The sequence below is a fragment of the Ipomoea triloba genome, chromosome 4 (genome assembly GCF_003576645.1).
Source record: "Ipomoea triloba cultivar NCNSP0323 chromosome 4, ASM357664v1".
Taxonomy (NCBI): domain Eukaryota; kingdom Viridiplantae; phylum Streptophyta; class Magnoliopsida; order Solanales; family Convolvulaceae; genus Ipomoea; species Ipomoea triloba.
The window spans coordinates 28,144,606-28,166,772 of record NC_044919.1 but is presented as its reverse complement, the minus strand read 5'-3'; the positions used below and the strand labels follow the sequence as shown (position 1 = coordinate 28,166,772).

Here is a 22,167-nt window from a genome sequence, read left to right as displayed (position 1 = left end):
ATATATATATATATATATATATATATATATATATATATATATATATATATATATATATATATATATATATTTTAGTCACAACCATCAACCCAGGGCTTAGGTAGTTTGGGTTCTTAGCTAGTGTACAACCCGATTCGCATTAGGATTGGTAAAGTTAGTATTGAAATGTGCTATGCTGGATTGCTGGAGAAGAATACACCGATTTGTGAATGTTGAGAGCATTGAAGCGTTAATTGAGTTTTGATTGCACCTTTGTGGCTTTGCTCACTCCCACTCGCTCCTTCCCCTTCCCCTTCCCCCCAAAAGGTTGAATCCACTCGCTCCATTCAGAAGGACTGAAGGAGGAGGCTCCTGTCTTTTGTCCGACTGTGGAAGATGATAAAGATGATGAGGACTCAGGTTCAGCGTCAAGGGTTTTGGCGGAGAAATCATATATCGCTTCTTCGGGAGTGGTTCAAACCACACAAGGGTTTTAAAGATAAAACCTTTACGCCTGCTGTTGTTAATCCACTCGGCTCTGCATCTGTAACATCTATCCCTTCCGTATTCAATCTCGTTCGCTTCTGCTCTACTGGTCAGCTCTGATCTGTTCCACCATCGTCTTTCCTTGTTATATATAGTCTTCCTATTTACACCGCTCACTATCCCCTTTTGGCCAAAATGACAGAGTTGCGACCACATCTATCACTTGACCTTGTCAAGATAATGGATCAGCGGTTGTCTTCTATTGAGAGCAGGACTTCCTATCTTCAGAGTGTTCTAGATCAGGTAATCTGTAATCACAAGCCTACTTCATTTCTTTGCGATTAGTCCTAGTATTAATCGAGCTCTTTGAAATACAACTCTTTTTCTTCTGCGCGGAACACTTCAATATGTGGGTTGATTAAAGACAGCCAGAATTGTCTCCTCCTGAATATTCAGTAACCAACAAGGAGCTTAGGAAACTCAGAGATGTAATGCAACTCATAACTGAACTCAGGGCTAAACAGAAGGTACCATTATCTTCCCTGGCCTTTTTTTCCTGGTGCATTCATATTTCTATCTGAGTAAGATTATTTGCAAATTAAAGCCTATGAGTTTATGTTTCTTGGCTCTGCAAAAATTAAAAATCTTTTTGCTAGTAGGAAAAAAGATTGTTCTGTTTGAGTTTGGTTCTGGGTTAGTGTACTCTGGATCACTCTATATGTCTGGTCATGGTTAAATGGTGGCAAAAACATGTATTCTTGTGTTTTCTCACTTCTGGGCACTATTTTTGCTTGCATAGTATTTTGTAAGGCCTTTTTGTTTATGATGGTTAAATCATTAACATTGACATAATTTATGTCCTTCCTTTCTATGTGTTTTAAATATAATGGATTTTTTGCCCTTCGAGATGGCTCAATGACCACTCTTCTTCTTCTCATTTTCCTGATGTCAACTGAAAAGGCAGAGGCTTATATAAAGTTGTTACTCACCCCTATGTGTTCTCTTCACCCAAAAAATGGTATATTTCAATATTTCCCTCCTCGTATGAGGGTCTCAACTAAATGACAATGATTGTTCTTGTGATTTATTTATTTATTTTAAGTTTGTGTTTCCTTTCAATTGATCTTACCATCTGTTATATTTTCCCTCCATCTGTTTTGTGATACTTTTTTTTTTTTTTTTAATTGTAGGAAATTGGGGAACTAGAACTAGTAATTTCTGAATGCCAAGATGATAAAGAGATGCAGAAAATGGCTTCCGAAGAATTGAGCCAGGCCATAGAAGGAGAGAAGAGGCTGCAGTATCTTCTTCTGAAATCACTATTACCAAAAGATGATGCTGATGAGAGAAACTGCATTCTGGAAGTGAGAGCAGGTAAACAATCTTCATCCAAAATTATTTGAAGTATACTTTCATGGGAGTATCACTAAACTCAATGGAATTAAGCTTTAAACCCATCTAGTTGGGGGTACTCTACACTGGTTCTCTTTCTCCACATCTTGTTGCTCTCTGGCTTTAATTTCAGTTTAGTGACTGAAGAAATTTGTGTCAGGAACTGGAGGTGAAGAGGCTTCTTTGTTTGCTATGGACATATTTAAAATGTGGGTTACTGCACTGCTTTTGGTTTTTAAGGGTCCTTTTTTGTTGTCGTTTATGATTCCATCCCTGCACAAAATGCATCAGGTATGAAAAGTACTCAATGAAGAAAGGTTGGAAGTTCGAGATTCTAGATGTAGCTGAATCTGATCTCAAAGGATACAAGGTCGGTCAGCCATACCTTTTTGACAAAGTCTAGTTATATATTTGGCCATTTGGGACCAAGAAAAATTGTTCAGTTTCTAATGATTAATGACAAGGGCTACCCCTATCGCAGATGATGGAATGCTATAATTGGGTTATGTTACCACTTGCATGATTATTTTTTTTTAAAAAACCTAATATTCAAAAGTTATTGCCAGGAAGCTAGTGCAGCTGTGTCTGGAACTGGTGTGTATGGAAAATTAAAATTTGAAAGTGGTATTCACAGAGTTCAGGTACTTTTGTCTTGAAATTTGGTGTTGTACTGAAATATACTTGTAGAGATCTAAATCTACTATTTGCATCCATGTTGCTTCTTTTTCAGAGAGTTCCTGCTACAGAGAAATCTGGACGTGTCCACACAAGTGCTGTGTCTGTTGCAATACTCCCTCAGGCAGATCAGGTGTGGATTTATTTTATTTTATTTTCTTTTAAGTTGATGGCGTTGAAGATTCTTTTGTATGGCAAGCATGGTTAGTGACTTTCACAAGCCAGTGTGTATGTGTCAAATAGAGAGGTATTGGTGGAAACAGGTCTAGTTCTTTATGGGTGGTTGAACAATTTAAACTGGGGTGGATATAGCCATTCATGGAGCATAATGAATGTGAAAACATAGCTCTGAAAAAAATCATAATATATACAAAATCAAGAGTCACGCATCTTACAATTAGGATTTACTTGTTTCAAATACTGAACTTGCGTATATGGTAATTAAAATTGTGCTCCCTACTTGATTGGATTTTCTGAGGTCGGGCTTCAACTTTTTAAGTAACCATATTAATGCTTCTGCAGGTAGATGTTCAGTTGAGAAATGAAGATCTAAAGATTGACACGTATAGAGCTGGTGGTGCTGGAGGTCAGCATGTAAACACCACTAACAGTGCTGTTAGGATCACTCACATTCCTTCAGGGTTGACTGTTGCCATACAGGATGAGCGATCCCAACATATGGTAAGGGAACTGAATGATTGATGATTTGAGCATTCTTGGTATGATGTAGTATTTACTATATACGTTTGATTAACATTTTGGCATATGGTTAGAAGCATTTAAACAACCAGATCTTATTTGTATGTCATGACTGACATATATGCAGCTCACTGTAGATTGCCTACATTTTTGTTATCACATATTCTCCTTTCTTATTTCTGGAACATTCTTGCACAACTTTTGATTCTCAAATGCTCGTGTTTCCCCATTTGTTGTGTCTGTCTTTCCCAGAATAAGACCAAAGCTCTTAAAGTATTATGCGCAAAGCTCTTTGAAATGGAAAGATGTAGAATTCAAACTAGTAGATCAAAACTCCGTTCAGAACAGGTAAGAGCAGTCTTTGATTGCTTGGTGTGTGTAGGATTACTTTTACTCTATTTCACCCATCATAAAATGGTTTTCCCAAAACCTTGAGCAGATTGGCAGTGGGGACAGATCAGAGCGTATTCGAACTTATAACTTTCCTCAAGGACGGGTTACTGATCACCGAGTTGGCATTACTAGTCATTGTATAGATGATATGATGCAGGGAGAGAGTTTGGACTGTTTTATTGATGCTCTTCTTTTGCAGCAGGAAATGGACGCCATAGCATCTTTCAGCTCCTCGCATAATACTTGTAGCTAAGTACCTCACAAAACATATATCCTTTTTTATCTCTTACATTTGTTGAGATCATGCATGGCTAGTTGGCTACCCCAAATGTTATATTTGAAACTACCTTCCAAGTTCTTTATTTGGTCAATCAGATTCTCTATCCTTCCCCCACCCTGAAATTACACACACACACACACACATACATACATACATGCATGTGAGTGTGGAGGTAGCCACATTTTCATACTCCTGGCTATTTGAGCAAGAGAAACTTGGATATGATTCAAAGTAATAAAAAAGTAGTGTAATAGATCAGTAAAAATCAAATCATTTGCTGCTTGCTCAGTATCAGTAACCACCACCACCCCTTTGGGGTGGTTTTAAGGTTTTAGGGGGTAGGGGAAATTGACAAGACAAGAAAAACACATTATGGATTTTGAGTAGATGTAAGTATAACATCAAAGTCGCTCAGAGTCCATTCTGCCACTTCATCTTTGTCACTAACAAAAATTTCAGTTCCGACATCAAGCGATGTCCATATTCTTCTTGCAGGAGGGGTACCTGGATCCTGCATATCACAGCCTAAAATTACTCCACTAGTTGTGTTTTGAAGTTTCTCTTAGTTTGCATTTTGCAATCATCAAACTACTAGATACACTCACTCAAGTACCTGATAGAAGTAAAGCCTGCTTGAAAGCCCACCGACATCAAGCTCCCAAGTTCTTCCATCCCCAACCCACCCATGTCCTTGTTTGGTCGGGTAGCCATATTCTTCCCATATAGGGTGAGGCAACAGCTGAACCAGTTCCTGTGCCTGAGGATTGCTGTAAGGATCGCAGATGCTGTATGGTTTTTCGAGGTGTTGGGCGTTCCCCGGGGCACAATAATAGTGATAAGCGGAGTAAGGAAAGTGAGCTGTATCATTTCTGTAGATTTTGGTATCATTGGGGGTGATGTGGTAGGGTGGGCAATTTTCAACATGATTTGGGGTACACCAAGCAGGAGTTGCTGGATTGATAATCATCTCACTGTATCTGGTGATATCCGTAAGCACATCTCCATCACAGGGATCACCATTGTTCTTCCAACAGCTACCAATATCAATCAAGTAAAACTGGCTCTTAGCTCCTCCCCCCTTCTTTACATCCAAACTCAGTCTCACCTTGAAGTTGGGAGACTCGGGAAGCTGCACTCATATAATAAATAAATAATTACTAATTTTAATTAAAGACTCCCTAGTGGGCTCAAATTTTGGTTCTAAAAAGAAAATCAACAGATATTACATTATAACAGAGTCAATAGTACTCAAAAAGAATAACAACAAATTAAGTTGTGAATTGGTCAGGTCGGGTCATGCCTGCTGCCTGCCGGCAAGACTTTTTGCACCAAAGGCTCACATGATTAGAAACTATTCATTCAGTAATGACTGATTTGTGCACAAATAAATATAAAATAGGTTTGATGATGTGATTTATTTGTTTTGCATAACTAAGCAGTTTGCAAGTGGATACGTAACAGTAACGCTGCCGATTTTTGCTTGTTTGTTCTCTTGTTTTTCAATGATATCATCCATCTACAGGGACTTGTAAAATTTCCTTGCTTCAAATAAAAATAACAACAACAGCAATAATGTTGGTGGTACCAACCCAACAACCGTCCGTTCTGGGGTGATGGTTATGTGCACTTGAAAAGGCAAAAGGAAAACAATCACGTGGCTGTGGCACTGAACTAAACCATGTGATGTGCCTTGGGGTTTTGCTATCAAAAAAGGAAAAGGTCATTCCTGCTGTGCTGTGCGGTTGTGCAGTCAAGGTCAATCAAACCCGTGAAAATTAATAAGCAGAAAAGGCCAAACCTTAACAAGTGCATGAATACGCACAGACTGTGTGTGTATGCATTGGGAAATCGATAAAGATGCAGATGCAGGAATGAGTGTTAGGTAACTCGTGAGAGAGAGAGAGATTAATATAGTAATGGGAATTATGAAAGATTAGATTTAATTAATTTCGTTGATGAGACTTGAGAGAGGTACTTACGGTCTTGAGCATTCCTCTAGTGTCATAGTGGTAGCCTCCGGAGAAGCCTTTGGTTGCATCTGCTCTCAAGTAGAGCATTAGCCAAGGGTACAATTTTGAGGTCTTGAGTTTGTGGGTGAAAACCCAGCTTCCCTCTCCTACTTTTTTCTCCCACACCACCTCAAAGTAGGAAAGGCTGTCTCCTTCTCCTCCGCTCAAATCATAGGTGCCATTGAAGCCTCCTCTCATGGTTTCGCCGTCGCCGCTTAAGCTAGTAGGCGTGTGATACAATAGGGGGTGGTTCATACACCCCTTGCCAAAACAAGGAAACCTGCCCGGGGCAAAAGGCGCCACTTTTTTCCCGTTCTGAGGGCAAAAACCGGATCTTGTGTCGTAGTTTCCATTCTTGAGCATAATCATCCAAAACTGCCACGGCCTTGGTGAATCCGGGACTTGGCATAATGAACCCAGATAAAGCTCCTTCTCAGCGGCATAAAGGTCCGGATTATTCAAGGACCCGGGACTCAGCCCGGGAAATGGCTTCCCAACTCCAAGCCGGTTGTCGGCCTCCGAGACCAGGTGATTTATTTTTGTAGTATTGTGTGAGGAGAGGTCAAAGCAATCTGCAGCTCTGGGGCTCCCCATTTGGGAGCCGGGGGGAGCTTCTTGCACCCCAACTTCATTGCAGAAGTTCCAAGATTCCAACCCCACTCTCAGCCCGTCTCTTCTCATTCCCGGGTCTCCCACTGCAGACCTACTGGAATCATCTGAAGCTTTGGAAAACACAATAATTACTTGAAGCAACAATAATATGGAGGAGGAATAAGTAGACCATTCCATGGCAGCTCGGTCGCTCAGCTGAGCTTAAGGAATATAGACGAATGTAATTTTTTTAATTAATGTGCAACCTCGTAACATTCCCGTAGCCACCCCGCGTCTGCAACAAGTAAGCTAGTAGTATGTATATATATAAATGTGTGCGTCAGAAGAATTTAGAATTTAGAGAGAAGGGAAAGTGAGTGAGCGCGAGGCGAAAGCGTGTTTGCGCATTGTGAGGCTGCCCCACCATGATTCCTGTCGCGGTCAGGACAAATAATCCTCCCTCCTTCTCACCGATTCTTACGTGTACGCAGATTCGATGTTAATGTTATATATATACTATAACTACTACGGAGTATATATTTCAAGATTATTATCGCTTTTGCCAATGCCGACTGAGGGAGGAGAATAACTCCGTGACACGAAGCGGATTTCTCTCATTTCTTAAATCCAGGCCTAAAATTAAAATATTCAAGAATCCCAAAAAAGAATGATCACCCACTTTGCTTACTTATACTTTATTACTTACCTACCTACTTACTGCCAGGCCCAGGTCCAGGCCCAACCAATCACTCTCCTATTCTATGCATTTCAACAAAAATCTAATAGCCCACACTTCAGCTAGTTTCCTATACAAACAAAGGGCAAATTATTCTGTGGACTCCCATGTCCAAAATATACAACTTATACTAAATGTTCACAATTTAAAAACTGAATATTCATAATTTAAATTGTAAATTGTAAGCATTTAGTAGGTAAATTATGATGGGTTCACTTTTTCATGGTATAACTATTGCAAACAATTTAATGTTGCCTCCCTTTTCTCTCTAAAACCAAACGCCTTTCTCTGCTGTTCAACTTCGGCTTCCACCGCCGGCCTCCGGCCGGAGCTCTAATGGAGCTTTGAGCCGGCGGTTTTGGTCACCTTTTACGTTTGCTCTCGCTCTTCTTCCGCCTCGACCACCGTCGCAGCTCCGTCCGCCTCCGACCACCGCCACAGATCTTCTTCTTCCGTTTTCTTTCCCTTTGAATAAAATAATAGTAGGTAGGTATTGGAGTTTGTGTTGGTAGTCTTGAACTCTCAACCCTACTTTGACTTTACCACTTTTTATTTTCTCTATTATTGTGTTTCATCTCGTTACTTTCACGGGCATTTTTCCTCTCGTTACTTTCACGAGCTTTTCATTATCATTAGCATAAATCGTTTAGTTTGGTTTCGGCAAGTGTTGATCTTATCCTGGGCGAGCAAAAAAGAATGATGACGAAGACCCAGATCTTTGATGAAGCTTTAAGCTCCTTGAAGGAACATAGCTTCCTAGTTATGAAACAGTCTGCGATTCAAGTTTTCTATAGCATAGTTAGAATAGTTAGAAAAGTTGTTTCTATGTCTAACTGTAAGGAATGGTTTACCATTTCATTGATCGTTGATGTAAACGTTTTATGTTATGAATTAATGAAATAGCTACGTCTACCTTCCAAAAAAAAAAAAACTATTGCAAACAAAAGCATCTTTTAAAAAAAATTAAAAGAAGGCAGGTTTGTGTTTATATACATTTTATGCATGGTGGGGTGCTGTAAATTTATTTATTGATTTAAAACAAAACGTTATTGTAATGTAGCTAGTAATATGTAGTTTATGGTGGATGATAGATGATGTGAAGCGAATACATTAACATCCCAAATCTCAATAGTTATACCATAGATTTGGGTCTACCTTGTAAGGCACAATTTATATTCACAATTCACAATTATAAACATTCAATATCTAAATTGTAAACATTTAGTATGTACACGTATTTTGGACCCAAGTCCACAGAATAATTTACCCCCAAATCCCAATGGCAAAACGCATGATCTAGGATTGCAGTTTTCAGGCAATTTATATCGTGGACCACGGTGCACAATGCATTGTGCAACCCGTACCAAAATGTTAGGAGATGAGTTCTGTGTATTCTAGGTAATCGTTCTGTGTATTCCAGGTAACTATTCTGTGTATTCTAGGCAACCATTATGTGTATTCATATTAGTAACACATGTTGTGATGTGTTTGTGCATTCGAATGTTTAGGAGGGTGAGTTTTGTGTATTTTGTGTCAATATTCTGTGTATTCATGTTATTAACACAGGTTGTAATATGTTTGTGCATTCAAATGTTGGGAGGATAAGTTATGTGTATTTTGTGTCAATATTCTGTGTATTCTGGACAAACATTGATAATGATTATGTGTATTATAGATAATGAATTCTCTAGAGTCATTCGTGCCTGCATTCACTAACATCGAAATAACGTCGTTTCGGACTGTGGACCCTGGTCCACGATAGAGTTAATACCCATTTTGGTCCCTCGACTATATCGTAATACTTGATTTTGTCCCATACAATTAAAAGTACCCAATTTATTCCTCTAACTTGTAAAATTATGCTCAATTTGGTCCTCCATTACAATTTCCATCCACCAGCCGTTATATAGAGGGGCAAAATCGTCATTTTAATAGTCGAGGGACCAAAATGGGTACTTAATAGTCAAGGGACCAAAATGGGTACTTATTATTATTATTATTATTATTATTATTGGGACAATATCTCTTAGTTTAGTTTTGTATATCAACATTAGGGGTGTGTAATATATTAATCAAACCATTATAACCGAAGTTTTTAAAACTATAACCGTTAATCGAGCCGACTTGAAATTGTTTTCGATTAATCGGTTGGTTAACAGATTAACCGAATTTTTTAAAGCAACAATTCTAAATCCTAAAAATAATACCTATTATAATAAATCTATAACAAAATATAAAAAAACAATATCATAAAAGTTCATTTAAAAATAGTTAACCGACAAATTCGAACCCAATTAACCGTTAATCGAAATTTTAAAAAATCTTTAACCATTAACCGAACCGAAAAAGTTTAGTTAAAAATAGTTAATCAACAATTTCGAACCCAATTAACCGTTAATTGAAATTTTAAAAAACCTTTAACCATTAACCAAACCATTGAATAAAAATTTTAAAAAGTTTAGTTAAAATTTTAAAAAACCTTTAACCATTAACCGAACCGAACGGTTAACCATTGTTTAACTGAACTTTTTCGGTTGGGTTAATGGATAAATGTTTTTTGTTTAAATTTCGGTTAACGGTTAATTGGGTTTGAATTTGGGTTCGGTTAATGGTTCAAGATTTTCTAAAAATTCAATTAATGATTAATTGGGTTTGAAAGTGTCGGTTAACCGTTTTTAACAGAACTTTTTCAGTTCGGTTAATCGTTAAAGGTTTTTTAAAATTTCGATTAACGGTTAATTGCGTTCAAAATTGTCGATCAACCGAACGATTAACCGAAATTTTAAACATATATATAACTAAATAAATAAATATATAATCTAATATGTAAAATCTCTATAAATTTGTAATGTATTTATGATATTATTTTTGTATATTTTCTTATGGATTTATTACTATATGTATTATTTTAATTGAATTTATTATTATAGGTATTATTTTTAGGATTTAGAAATTTAGCTTTAAAAAGTTCCGTTAATAGACCAATTAATCCAAAAAAATTTTAATTTTGTTCGGTTAACGGTTAAAGTTTTAAAAACTTTAATTTGGTTAAAACGGTTCGGTTAATAGATTACACACCCCTAGTGTTGATATATAAAACTAAACTAAAAGACATTGTCCCAATAATAACAATAATAATAATAATAATAAATACCCATTTTGGTCCCTCAACTATTAAGTACCCATTTTGGTCCCTCAACTATTGAAAATGACGATTTTGCCCCCATTTTTAACGGCTGATGGAAGGAAATTGTAACGGAGGACCAAATTAAGTATATTTCACAAGTTAGAGGACTAAATTGGGTACTTTTAATTCTATAAGACAAAATCAAGTATTACGCTATAGTCAAGGGACCAAAATGGGTATTAACTCTCCACGATATAACGTTTTCAAGCATTTTAGCATTTGTGTAGAAAGGAGTATAGGCCCAACCCAGAACTAAACAGTTCATCCATTATCAGCTAGGGCCTAATAACTTTGATTTATCTGGGACTGTGTGCACAAGTACACAAAACTCCGTTTTATTTTAGAGTTAATTAATAATATATTCAATGTTATGTTATTCGGAGTAATAGTGTTTTGGTATGATGGGTCCAACAGAAGACGGTATTGCATATTCATTTCGTAGGTGCCAAGAAAAGATATAAAAGATTGATTTTGCTAATTAATGTTGGTCACGGATTAAAAATGAGGACAATTCAAAAGTTATGTGGGGAATTGAAAATTATACACGTCGGTGCCAAGAAAAGATATAATAAAAGTTTGATTTTGCTAATTAATGTTGGACTCGGAATAAAAATGAGGACAAGTCAAAAGTTACGTTGGGAATTGAAAATTATACACGCACCGTACTCGATCGTATTCTCAACTGCTTTACCTAATATTCCATCAGATCCCTCTCAATGCCAACTTGGACTCCTTAGCTTGCTCACCACACAAACCTAAACTAAATTAAATTAAATTAGCGTTACTAATTTCACCATATCTTTCAACAAAAATATCAATTCTACTATATCACCTTATAGACAAGAGATCATGAGCAAAACTTCTCCCATGTAAAATATGCGGATTAATCATAGCTATTGATTTTGTCGAAATCAACAGTCCTAAATGAAGATAAATTTAAAAAAAAAAAAACAAAAACAAAAAACAATGTGACATTATGATAAATTTGTGTATTGTTGAAATATTAAGGTGCGTACTTGTAAAGTTTAAGGTGCATATTTTCAAAACTTAAGGTGTGTAAGTTCAAAGCTTAATGTGTGTGAGTTTATAGCGCTAGGTGCCTAAGTTTAAATCTTAAGGTGCTTAAGTTTAAAGCGTAATGTGCGTAAGTTTAAAGCGTAAGGTGCGTAAATTTATAGCTTAAGGTGCATAAGTTTATATCTTAAGGTGCGTATGTTTAAATCTTAAGGTGTATCAGTTTGAACCTTAAATTCTACAGTTAAGGTACGCTCGTTTGATACTTACGGTACGTCACTTATACACTTAAGAACCATAAGTTTTACACTAAGAAGCATAAGTTCTACACTTAGGGTGTGCTTGAAAACCTGAAAAATGATTTCTGCAAATCATTTTTCGGGTTTTCAGTGTTTGACTAAAGAGGGGAAATGAAAGTCAATGGAAAATAAGGGGTGTGGTAAATGAAAAATAGAGGTGATTTTATGGAAAATGACTTCGCAGTAGTACAGTGAAGCAACCAATCACTCCCCGCCGCCACAACCACCACCACCCCACCACCCTCATCAGGCTACCACCACCCCCCACCACCCATCACCCCATCACCACCACCACGAGACTTAAGGTACGTAATTTTGAACCTTAAGGTGCATCAGTTCAACAATAGTAAGAGGAGAATGCATCAAGTTCTCGAGAAGCGCATATTTAAAAAAAAATTCTTGATTTGAGCAGTTGATCTAGATTAGATCAATGACTCAGATCGCACCCCATCTTTCACCTGAGAGACTATTGGCATGTGAACCATCATATATATATATATATATATATATATATATATATATATATATATATATATATATATATATATATATATATATATATATATATGGGTGCGCTCAGGTGAGTAACATGTGTTCAAATTTAACATATCATATGTAATTAAAAAAAAAGACGCAATGACATTTTCGTAAATAACTTGAACTTTGGTGTAAGTAACATGTGTTAAAAATGCAAGTAACTAGTACAAGTGTTGATACACATGATTTTATCCCTTTATTTGCCCCACGATTCAGGAGTTTTGTTGCTTATTTCCTTTACCTTGATACATTTAAGGCTCGTTTGTGTGTTACATTTGATCAATCTTAGTTATTCACAAATGAGGAGCAAAGGAAGGGTTTTCGGTCATCTTGGACTAGTTTTCGAGGCATAAGAAATCTACCCCGGGACGGAAAGGAGCAACGGAGCACAAAAGGAGTCAAAAGAGGACCAAGGGGCCGCATCACGGCCAGCCTCACGGCCGTGATGTCGGCCGTNATTTAAGGCTCGTTTGTGTGTTACATTTGATCAATCTTAGTTATTCACAAATGAGGAGCAAAGGAAGGGTTTTCGGTCATCTTGGACTAGTTTTCGAGGCATAAGAAATCTACCCCGGGACGGAAAGGAGCAACGGAGCACAAAAGGAGTCAAAAGAGGACCAAGGGGCCGCATCACGGCCAGCCTCACGGCCGTGATGTCGGCCGTGATCCCCACCGCGGACAGCAACTGGCCACACCACATCACGGCCCCGATCCCGACCGTGAGGGTGGCCGTGACCCGGCTGCTGTCGAGTATTTATTTCGCGTTTTTCCTGTATTTTGGGTATTCCGAGCCCTAGTTTAGTTTAGAGCAATTTTTCCCTTCTTTAGAGTTTTCCATAACATAGAATACAACAGATTTACATCATTGAATTCAGTTCCGAGCTTGGAATCATCGTTTGGATTGGAATTACTCTCAAGAATTGTTAGTAAAGTTTTCCCTTTTTATTCTTTAATCTTGCAGTTATGATTTCAATCTTTAATTCTTGCTTTGTTGTGTTTACTTCAATCATGCGTGAGTAATTCGTTTATGGGTTTGGATTAGGGGTCCATTGTTAATCTTGATGTTCAATTTGTGATTATTGCATAAAGGGATTGAATCTTTTACCTAGGGTTTATGTTGATTTGGGGTTTTGCTTTCTCCTTGTTATTGATTGATGGCCACAATTAATTGCTAATCTAGGAGAGGGATTCATTACAACGAAAGTTGAATGGAGACCTCGAGCCTTACCAATTTCAACCTAATTTTCCTACTATGAGAATAGGGGAATTTTTGGGGCTTACAATGCTTAGGTGCTTAAGGTTATGATTGATGCATCACGACAGTGGGGCAATTGTAGCCTAATTCTGTTTATTGATTACGAAAGTAGCTGAATGGAATTCTTGTGTGCATTGCCCATAAATCCCTAGGTTAATCTTTCTTTCCCTAATTCTGAGATTGTTAGAACATCAAGATTACAACTCCCCTAATCTGACCCATTCCCTTATCATACAGTAAATTCATTAGCAATTTTATTTCCTGTAATTTTCATCATTCAGTTATTAGTTGCTTGGATTCTAGTTGATTCACATACTCTAGTGCCTAGTACTCTTAATTCATACAAATACGTGTCATAGCCCCAATCCTCAGCGGAACGACATATCACACCCTCTTTTTACACTCCCATTTATACTCGTCAAATGTGCAAGTAAAATCACTTAAAAGTGCAACCATTTTCACTTAATAGTGTAAGTAATTTATCTTTTAACATTTGTACACCTAATGATAACGTCTTTCACGTTGGTGCACTTAATGATAACGTTTAGTGCAACTAATGATAACGTTAGTTGCACTTCATATTGATGTTTAGTGTACATTATTTATTGCACTTCTACATTTACTTGCATTTTTAATATATTTTACTTACACTTCGCATAATACGAAAGTGCAGTGCATTTATTATTTGAATTTTGGATTTATAAATTAACGTTTCAGTTTTACATTTGGTTTAAGAGTTTAGTTTTCTGTTTAGGAGTTACCGAGTTAGTATGTACGATTTAGGTTTAACATTTAGTTTTTTTTTTATAAATAATTTTAAATGTTATTTAGAAATATACTATTTATAGTTCAAAAGTATACTGTATAATATTAAAAATTGCACAATAATATTGACTATAGTTATAATAATGTCATTAAATTAGTGATAATTACAATATAATTTTATTTTTAAATGATCTAATTTTTATATATGTAAGCTAAAGATGACGCTAGTTATTAGTTTTCGGAAAGTGTTTCGATGTGCCTGTCTCTCATCATTTATTTATTGAATGGAAGGGAAGGGCCCGTTGAATATATGGATTGTTTTTATATTTATATTATAGGAAAGCTTAAGGGGCTATGTAACTTGCGTGGGAAGCAAATTAAATTAACGGTTAGTCTTCACTTCAGATCAGATCGAGGTTGGTGACGATATGCATGATGTAAGATGGAGTATATAATAGGCGCGCTGGTTCATGAATCAGAATGCAAGAGAGAGAGGGAGAGAGAGTGTGTGTGTGTGTGTGAGGTGCAAGTAATTAGTACAAACAGTAATATTATATTGTAGCGCAGATATATAGGATTGAATCTGGGCTGCAGAAAGTGGGGGGATCGGAGTCTCTGTCTCAGGCTCAGCTGGAATATATTCATTTGTTTGAAAGAGCGATAGCCTAGCTAAGCTAGATACTCCCTGGCCTCGTCGTTTCATACATCTCGATCTGCTGCAAACTCCAGTGCAGTGCAGGCCCGCCAGGCGCTAGGTATATTAACAAAGAGTAATTCTATATAGACTTTCCAATTATACTATCATCTTTTATTCCTTGTTGTCTGGCATGCTTTGATTGTTTAATTTAGTAGGAAGTAATGATGTTTATTTATTTTTTTTTCTTACTCCAATCAAATTTAAATATAAGTGGGAGTAAAAGTTGGGTGGGTTCAAGGGGAAGGAGATATTGACACTTTGTGTTTTGATAGCGCGTGAAAAAGTATTTTTTTTTAAATAAACAGATATGGCATTATAACAGGGTTAATAGTAATCCAAAAAGTTGAGTCTGGAGTATTTTTCATTAAGAAATTTAATTTAAATGCGGCCAAATCCATCTATATCAATTTTTTTTAATAATAATAATAATAATAATTGCATTACCACTACCAACCGCACTAGACGTGGAGCCCATCGTCTGTTAAATTATGCACGCACAAACAAACTCCCAGCTTCTTATTTTCTCTTTCGTTTTACTTTTCTCCTTCTCCCTCCCTCCTCTAAAAGAAATCAAACAAGTCATTATGTTCTTTCCCACTGGATCTGAGCCCATTGAGAAATTCTACTTTTTTCTATATATATCTCGCTCAACTCAGCTCAGTGCAACCCTAGCTAGGCACTACTACTTGATTACATTACCACCTCGCTCTGATCTTAATTAGTGCGGGCGTGCGTCTCCGTTCCATTCAACCATGTCTACGTAATGCTGCCTATCTACTAGTATTTCTTTCCGTTCTCCCTTTCCATCTCTAAATAAAGAATTTGAAACTAACCATATATGTGAACCTTTTTGGCTGCACTGACCGCGCGCAGGTAAGCGTGCTAGTATAGGCAGAGGAGAACGGCGCCGGTGGTGGTGTGGTGTGAATCCAAGATTTATCAATAAAATGGCGGCAGAGGTCCACAGGGTCAAGCAAGAAGATGACAAAGAAGAAGCAGCAGGGCCAGCAGAAGATACTAATACTCCTCTTAAAACCGCGCCTTTCTACAAGCTCTTCTCCTTTGCAGATTCAACCGATATTCTGTTAATGATTGTCGGCACAATTGCGGCGGTTGGCAATGGCCTCTCCCTCCCATTGATGACCGTTCTCTTCGGAGACGTCACTGACGCCTTTGGACAAAATCAAGGCGACAAGGATGTAGTTCACGCCGTTTCCAAGGTATGTACCTAGCAGCGGCCCCGCCCGCTGATTGATTAGTCCTCTCTCAGCCCGCCCTGGTATAATGACCTGACCGGCCTCTATATATATATATATATATATATGTAGGTGGCGCTGAAATTTGTGTACTTGGCTTTGGGGTCTGGCGTAGCTTCATTTCTTCGTAAGTACTATACATATCATCATCCCATTTCCCATGTTGCCTAGCGCGCTTTCTTATCTCAATTATATTATATATATTGTTGTTCAATACAGAGATGGTTTGTTGGATGGTGACTGGTGAGAGGCAGGCTGCACGGATTCGGAGTCTGTATTTGCAGGCCATTCTGCGACAAGATGTTGCTTTCTTTGATATGGAGACTAATACGGGAGAAGTTGTGGGCAGAATGTCTGGTGACACCGTTCTTATACAAGATGCTATGGGAGAGAAGGTAGGTCGTAGCTTAGCTTTTCTTTAATTTCTTGTTCTTGTTCTGATAACGAACCTTAATTTTACCTTTCATCCATCTCTTAATAATTATATAATTGTAGGTCGGGAAATTCATTCAGTTAGTATCAACATTCCTAGGAGGGTTTGTCATTGCATTTATCAAAGGGTGGCTTCTCACATTAGTCATGTTATCCTCTATACCTCTACTCGTCATATCCGGTGGTGTCATGTCTATTGTCATAGCCAAGATGGCATCCCGTGGCCAAACTGCGTATTCAAAGGCCGCAGCTGTGGTTGAACAGACAATTGGCTCAATTAGAACGGTACTTTTTTTTTTTTTTACCACTCAGTATACAATAAACCTTTTTTTTCCTACCTTCAGTTCCTAAATTAAACTGCAATCTACTACTTTAGGTTGCATCATTCACTGGGGAGAAGCAGGCTGTGGCTACTTACAATAAGTCCCTTGAGAAAGCTTATGAATCTGGTGTACAGGAAGGGTTGGCTGCTGGATTAGGTCTTGGGTCAGCTATGTTTGTTCTATTTTGCAGCTATGGCTTGGCTATTTGGTTTGGGGCCCGGATGATTACGCAAAAAGGTTATACAGGAGGTGAAGTGCTCAATGTAATTATTGCCGTATTAGCTGGTTCCATGTGAGTACTCCTCCATTCCATCCCATCCCATCCTGAGAATTTTGTTTATTGTATGTTAAATGATCAATCAGAATATATAGGCCGGCCAAAGACCTCGTGGTCTAGTGGCACTCAGTCTCACCAAAATGGGAGGTGTGGGTTCGAGCCTCAGTGGAGGCGATATTGGCTCTCTGTACTTCATCTGATTGAAAAAGTAGCTATGAACAGATATATATATAGGCCGGGGACATATATAGCTGTGCTAGAATATAATATAATGCAATTTATTCAATTCCATGCATGCTAGCTAGCTGCAACCTCTGATCTGATACTCTGCAATATGTATGCATTCTAATCTAACACTTGGATCTTCTCCGGCCTATATATTCAGGTCCTTAGGTCAAGCATCTCCTTGCATGAGTGCATTTGCAGCAGGTCAAGCTGCAGCCTTCAAGATGTTCGAGACCATAAACAGAAAACCATGTGTAGATGCATATGACACCAATGGTAAAATATTGGATGACGACATCCGTGGAGATGTTGAACTGAGAGACATCTACTTTAGTTATCCAGCAAGACCAGATGAGCAAATATTTAGTGGCTTCTCTTTATACATACACAATGGGACGACTGCAGCATTAGTTGGACAGAGTGGGAGTGGGAAGTCAACAGTGATCAGTCTGATTGAGCGATTTTATGATCCCCAAGCTGGTGAAGTTCTGATTGATGGGATTAATCTCAAGGAATTCCAGCTTAGGTGGATCAGGGAAAAGATTGGTCTCGTCAGCCAAGAACCTGTGCTTTTCACAGCAAGCATAAAGGATAATATTGCATACGGGAAGCCTGATGCAAGTATTGAAGAGATCAAAGCAGCAACTGAGCTCTCAAATGCTGCAAAATTCATTGACAAGCTCCCACAGGTCACACTTATTAGTAGTTTCCGGCCATTTACTCATTATTTATCTATCTCATCGATTTCAGCATTATGTGATTCTAGCTTCCAACTCAATCCCATCATTTCAAAAACTAAGGATATATATGATAGATTGATGCTTTTTATATGTATGTATTAACTCTATTATTGTTTTTACATGCGTACTCCAAACTTCAGGGGCTAGACACCATGGTTGGTGAACATGGGACTCAACTTTCTGGTGGTCAGAAGCAAAGAGTTGCTATAGCAAGAGCAATTCTAAAAGACCCTCGAATTTTACTTCTAGATGAGGCAACAAGTGCATTAGATGCTGAATCTGAGAGAGTTGTACAGGAGGCATTGGACAGGATTATGGTCAACAGAACAACAATCATTGTTGCGCATCGCTTGAGCACAGTAAGAAATGCTGACATGATTGCTGTCATTCATCGTGGAAAAATGGTTGAAAAAGGTAGGTAAATGTGTATATATAATAGTAAGCATACATACAGCTTAACTCTGCCATTCTCATATTTCTAGAGTGAGCATCATCTCATGTTTGCATTCCAACTTGATCTCCCTTTCTCTATCTGTCCATTTATATACTAATCCTTTTGGTTTTGGATGGAATGAATATTCAATTCGATCAGGCACACATTCTGAACTACTCAGAGACCCTGAGGGAGCATACTCTCAGCTTGTACATTTGCAAGAAACAAACAAAGATACAGAACAACTTGGAAGGCAGTCTAGTCAAAAGGCATCAACCTCTTTACGCTCTATAAGCCGGGGTTCATCTGGAATAGGAAATAGCAGCCGCCATTCATTCTCTGTCTCATTTGGTGTGCCCACTGGACTTGGTGTTTCTGAAACCACCTCAATTACAGATGTTGGAGTAGTTGGTTCAGAGAAAGATTCTGAAAATCCTCATCAGAAGGTCCAAATTCGTCGACTTGCCTATCTCAACAAGCCTGAGATTCCAGTGCTCTTAGCAGGAACCGTTTCTGCTGTAATTAACGGTGCAATCCTTCCAATTTTTGGCATCTTGATCTCTAATGTGATCAAAGCATTTTATGAGTCACCACATAAAATAAGGAAAGATTCAAATTTTTGGTCACTAATTTTTGTGGTGCTTGGAGCGGTGTCCTTGCTGGCATTTCCAGCAAGGACATACCTTTTTGGTGTGGCTGGTTGTAGGTTAATTAAAAGGGTTAGGGCTATGTGTTTTGAAAAGGTAATTCACATGGAGGTGGGTTGGTTTGATGAGCCTGAGCACTCAAGTGGAATAATCGGTGCCAGGCTTTCCACTGATGCATCTACTGTACGTGGCTTGGTAGGAGATGCACTGGCACAAATTGTCCAAGATACTGCATCAGCAGCTGCTGGTTTAGCTATTGCATTTCAAGCAAGTTGGCAGTTGGCGCTTATAATACTTGCTATGATACCTATGATTGGATTGAATGGATATGTTCAAGTCAAGTTCATGAAAGGATTCAGCGCTGATGCAAAGGTATGTATGTATTGCTTAATAATTATATATATATATGTAGGTGTAGCGTGTAGGTGATAGCTAGACGACTAGCTAGGTATATGTAAGCTTGCATTGCATATTAAGAGATTATATGCATGCAGATTATGTATGAAGAAGCAAGTCAGGTTGCGAATGATGCAGTGGGGAGTATAAGAACAGTTGCTTCATTCTGTGCTGAAGAGAAGGTGATGGAAATGTACAAAAAAAAGTGTGAAGGACCAGTGAAGGCAGGAGTTAGGCAAGGGCTGATTAGCGGAACAGGATTTGGAATTTCAATGACATTGCTATTTTTAACTTATGCAGCCAGCTTTTATGCTGGAGCAAAGCTTGTTGAGGATAAAAAGATAACGTTCTCAGATGTTTTTCGTGTAAGTATATATATATAAAGAGAAATGCTATCTGCTATCAGTTATAAGCTATATCAGGTAGCTATGGCCTGCAGGTATATATGGTAATGCTAATGAAATGAGGGGGCATGCATGAATGCAGGTATTCTTCGCCTTGACAATGGCAGCTATGGCTATTTCCCAGTCAAGCTCATTTGCCCCTGATTCAAGCAAAGCCAGGAGTGCGGCTGCTTCCATATTTGCTATCTTAGACAGGAAATCTAAAATAGATCCGAGTGATGAGTCGGGAATGACACCGGCAAGTGTGAAGGGAGAAATTGAGTTCCGACATGTGAGCTTTAGTTATCCAACAAGGCCAGATGTCCAGATCTTGAGAGACCTGTGCTTGTCAATTCGCAGTGGCAAGGTTAGCTTAATTAATTAGCTTCAATTCATATATATTTATTTGATATATATCCCTTAATTAATGATGGATGGATGAATAGACTGTTGCCATAGTGGGAGAAAGTGGGAGTGGGAAGTCAACTGTGATATCATTGCTGCAAAGATTCTATGATCCGGATTCGGGAGAGATAACATTGGACGGAATAGAGATTCGGAAGCTGCAAGTGAAATGGCTGAGGCAGCAGATGGGGCTGGTGAGCCAAGAGCCAGCATTATTCAATAACACTATTCGGGCCAACATTGCATATGGGAAGGGAGGAGAAGGCAATGCTGCAACTGAAGCTGAGATCACAAGTGCAGCAGAGCTGGCCAATGCCCACAACTTCATTAGTGCTTTGCAGCAGGTACACCTACTACTCATCATCATCCTATGTATCACAAGACAAGACACCAACAAATTAACCACTCACGCGTATATATGATATACATGGTTGAAAAAATCGCTAGGTGCTCATCGGGTTGTTTTGAGTGAAATAACCTATTATAAAAAGAACAATATTTTTTAACGAGGTTTTCTCCTCGCCCTGTGACCCTAGCCGGCAAAGGAGCACAAGGGGGTAAACCAGCCTAGGTTATAACTGACCGGCTCAAACCCAAGAGTTTGAAGATCGAACCTCCAACCTCTCGGCTGTAGGGGTAGAGCACTCTTACCACCTGGGTTGTCCTTACGGACAAAAAAAGAACAATAGTTAATTGGCCGACTAGGCGGGCCTAGTCGGTGCCTAGGAGGTCTGGCCGGCGCCTAGGAGGCTTAGGCGGTTGCCTAGCCCGTCAGCCGCCTAGACCACCATTTAAGGTGATACGCTAGGCGGTTGACTGACTCCTAGCGCCTAGGCGGAAATTAATCGGCGCTTAGGTGGGATTTTTGCAACATTGTCATATGATGAATGCATGTGCAGGGATACGATACAATGGTTGGAGAACGAGGAGTTCAATTGTCAGGTGGACAAAAGCAACGAGTGGCTATTGCACGTGCTATGGTCAAAAATCCAAAGATATTATTGCTAGATGAGGCGACTAGTGCATTAGATGCTGAGTCTGAGAGAATAGTGCAAGACGCATTAGATCGAGTGATGGTGAGCCGGACCACTATAGTGGTAGCACATAGATTATCAACCATCAAAGGAGCAGATGTAATTGCAGTAGTAAAAAATGGAGTCATTGTCGAGAAGGGGAATCATGACACTCTCATTAATATTAAAGATGGCTTTTATGCTTCTTTAGTAGCCCTTCACATCACTGCTGCTTCTTCCTCTTCCTCCTAATCCGTCCATGAATGTACAACGTAACTGATTTATTTTACTTTGATCATTCCATTATAGTTTGAAAATGTACGTTACGTTTTGGCTTTCTATACTCTATAGTAGTACGATAAATTTTTTGTAGATCTGGATCTAAAAATACACAATTTATATACTAAATATTCACAATTTATATACAGAATGTTCATAATTTGTATATATTAAAAATGTTCACAATTTTATATACTGAATGTTCACAATTTAAATTGTGAACATTCAGTATATAAATTGTGTATTTTAACACGCGTCCATCTTGTAAGATGGACCCAAGTCTATAGCATAACTGTCTAGTAGTACAAATCAGTTTCTTCCATTATTTCTATTTGCAAATCACATACAAACACAACATTTAATT

The 22,167-nt window shown here is 38.2% G+C and overlaps 3 protein-coding genes across 5 annotated transcripts; 2 read left to right on the top strand and 1 right to left on the bottom strand.

The window, feature by feature from the left end:
- The first annotated feature begins 114 nt into the window (after positions 1 to 114).
- LOC116016361 (peptide chain release factor 1) lies at positions 115 to 3,986 on the top strand. The gene is made up of 11 exons (XM_031256597.1): positions 115 to 574; positions 668 to 768; positions 894 to 992; positions 1,656 to 1,839; positions 2,018 to 2,066; positions 2,149 to 2,227; positions 2,424 to 2,498; positions 2,588 to 2,665; positions 3,055 to 3,213; positions 3,484 to 3,579; positions 3,671 to 3,986. The coding sequence occupies exons 1-11, from the start codon at positions 376 to 378 to the stop codon at positions 3,875 to 3,877; spliced, it is 1,326 nt and encodes a 441-aa protein (XP_031112457.1). The 5' UTR covers positions 115 to 375; the 3' UTR covers positions 3,878 to 3,986.
- A 140-nt stretch (positions 3,987 to 4,126) lies between these two features.
- On the bottom strand, positions 4,127 to 6,804 carry LOC116016360. Its single transcript, XM_031256596.1, has 3 exons — positions 5,884 to 6,804; positions 4,518 to 5,033; positions 4,127 to 4,415 (listed from the first exon to the last, which is right to left on the bottom strand). The coding sequence occupies exons 1-3, from the start codon at positions 6,700 to 6,702 to the stop codon at positions 4,275 to 4,277; spliced, it is 1,476 nt and encodes a 491-aa protein (XP_031112456.1). The 5' UTR covers positions 6,703 to 6,804; the 3' UTR covers positions 4,127 to 4,274.
- A 7,929-nt stretch (positions 6,805 to 14,733) lies between these two features.
- Positions 14,734 to 21,947, top strand: LOC116015427 (ABC transporter B family member 4-like). 3 transcript variants are annotated; one of them, XM_031255489.1, is made up of 13 exons: positions 14,734 to 15,052; positions 15,868 to 16,214; positions 16,323 to 16,377; positions 16,470 to 16,645; positions 16,746 to 16,967; positions 17,059 to 17,297; positions 17,668 to 18,196; positions 18,388 to 18,661; positions 18,840 to 19,699; positions 19,822 to 20,088; positions 20,210 to 20,473; positions 20,553 to 20,855; positions 21,411 to 21,947. In XM_031255489.1, exons 2-13 carry the CDS (start codon positions 15,942 to 15,944, stop codon positions 21,774 to 21,776), a joined length of 3,828 nt encoding a protein of 1,275 aa, XP_031111349.1. In that variant the 5' UTR covers positions 14,734 to 15,052; positions 15,868 to 15,941; the 3' UTR covers positions 21,777 to 21,947. The 3 variants fall into 3 exon arrangements, with proteins under 3 accessions (XP_031111349.1, XP_031111350.1, XP_031111351.1); XM_031255490.1 differs by lacking the exon at positions 14,734 to 15,052 and adding an exon at positions 15,546 to 15,754; XM_031255491.1 differs by lacking the exon at positions 14,734 to 15,052 and having other exon boundaries at positions 15,786 to 16,214.
- The last annotated feature ends 220 nt before the right edge of the window (positions 21,948 to 22,167 follow it).

Coding starts and splice junctions, on each gene's coding strand:
- LOC116016361 (XM_031256597.1), top strand. CDS start 376: ATGATAAAGATGATGAGGACTCAGGTTCAGCGTCAAGGGTTTTGGCGG. Junction 1,840..2,017: donor CATTCTGGAAGTGAGAGCAG/GTAAACAATCTT, acceptor AATTTGTGTCAG/GAACTGGAGGTGAAGAGGCT. Junction 3,580..3,670: donor CAAAACTCCGTTCAGAACAG/GTAAGAGCAGTC, acceptor AACCTTGAGCAG/ATTGGCAGTGGGGACAGATC.
- LOC116016360 (XM_031256596.1), bottom strand. CDS start 6,702: ATGGAATGGTCTACTTATTCCTCCTCCATATTATTGTTGCTTCAAGTA. Junction 5,034..5,883: donor CTAGAGGAATGCTCAAGACC/GTAAGTACCTCT, acceptor ATATGAGTGCAG/CTTCCCGAGTCTCCCAACTT. Junction 4,416..4,517: donor GCAGGCTTTACTTCTATCAG/GTACTTGAGTGA, acceptor TGTGATATGCAG/GATCCAGGTACCCCTCCTGC.
- LOC116015427 (XM_031255489.1), top strand. CDS start 15,942: ATGGCGGCAGAGGTCCACAGGGTCAAGCAAGAAGATGACAAAGAAGAA. Junction 16,378..16,469: donor TGGCGTAGCTTCATTTCTTC/GTAAGTACTATA, acceptor TGTTCAATACAG/AGATGGTTTGTTGGATGGTG. Junction 20,089..20,209: donor CGTTCTCAGATGTTTTTCGT/GTAAGTATATAT, acceptor GCATGAATGCAG/GTATTCTTCGCCTTGACAAT.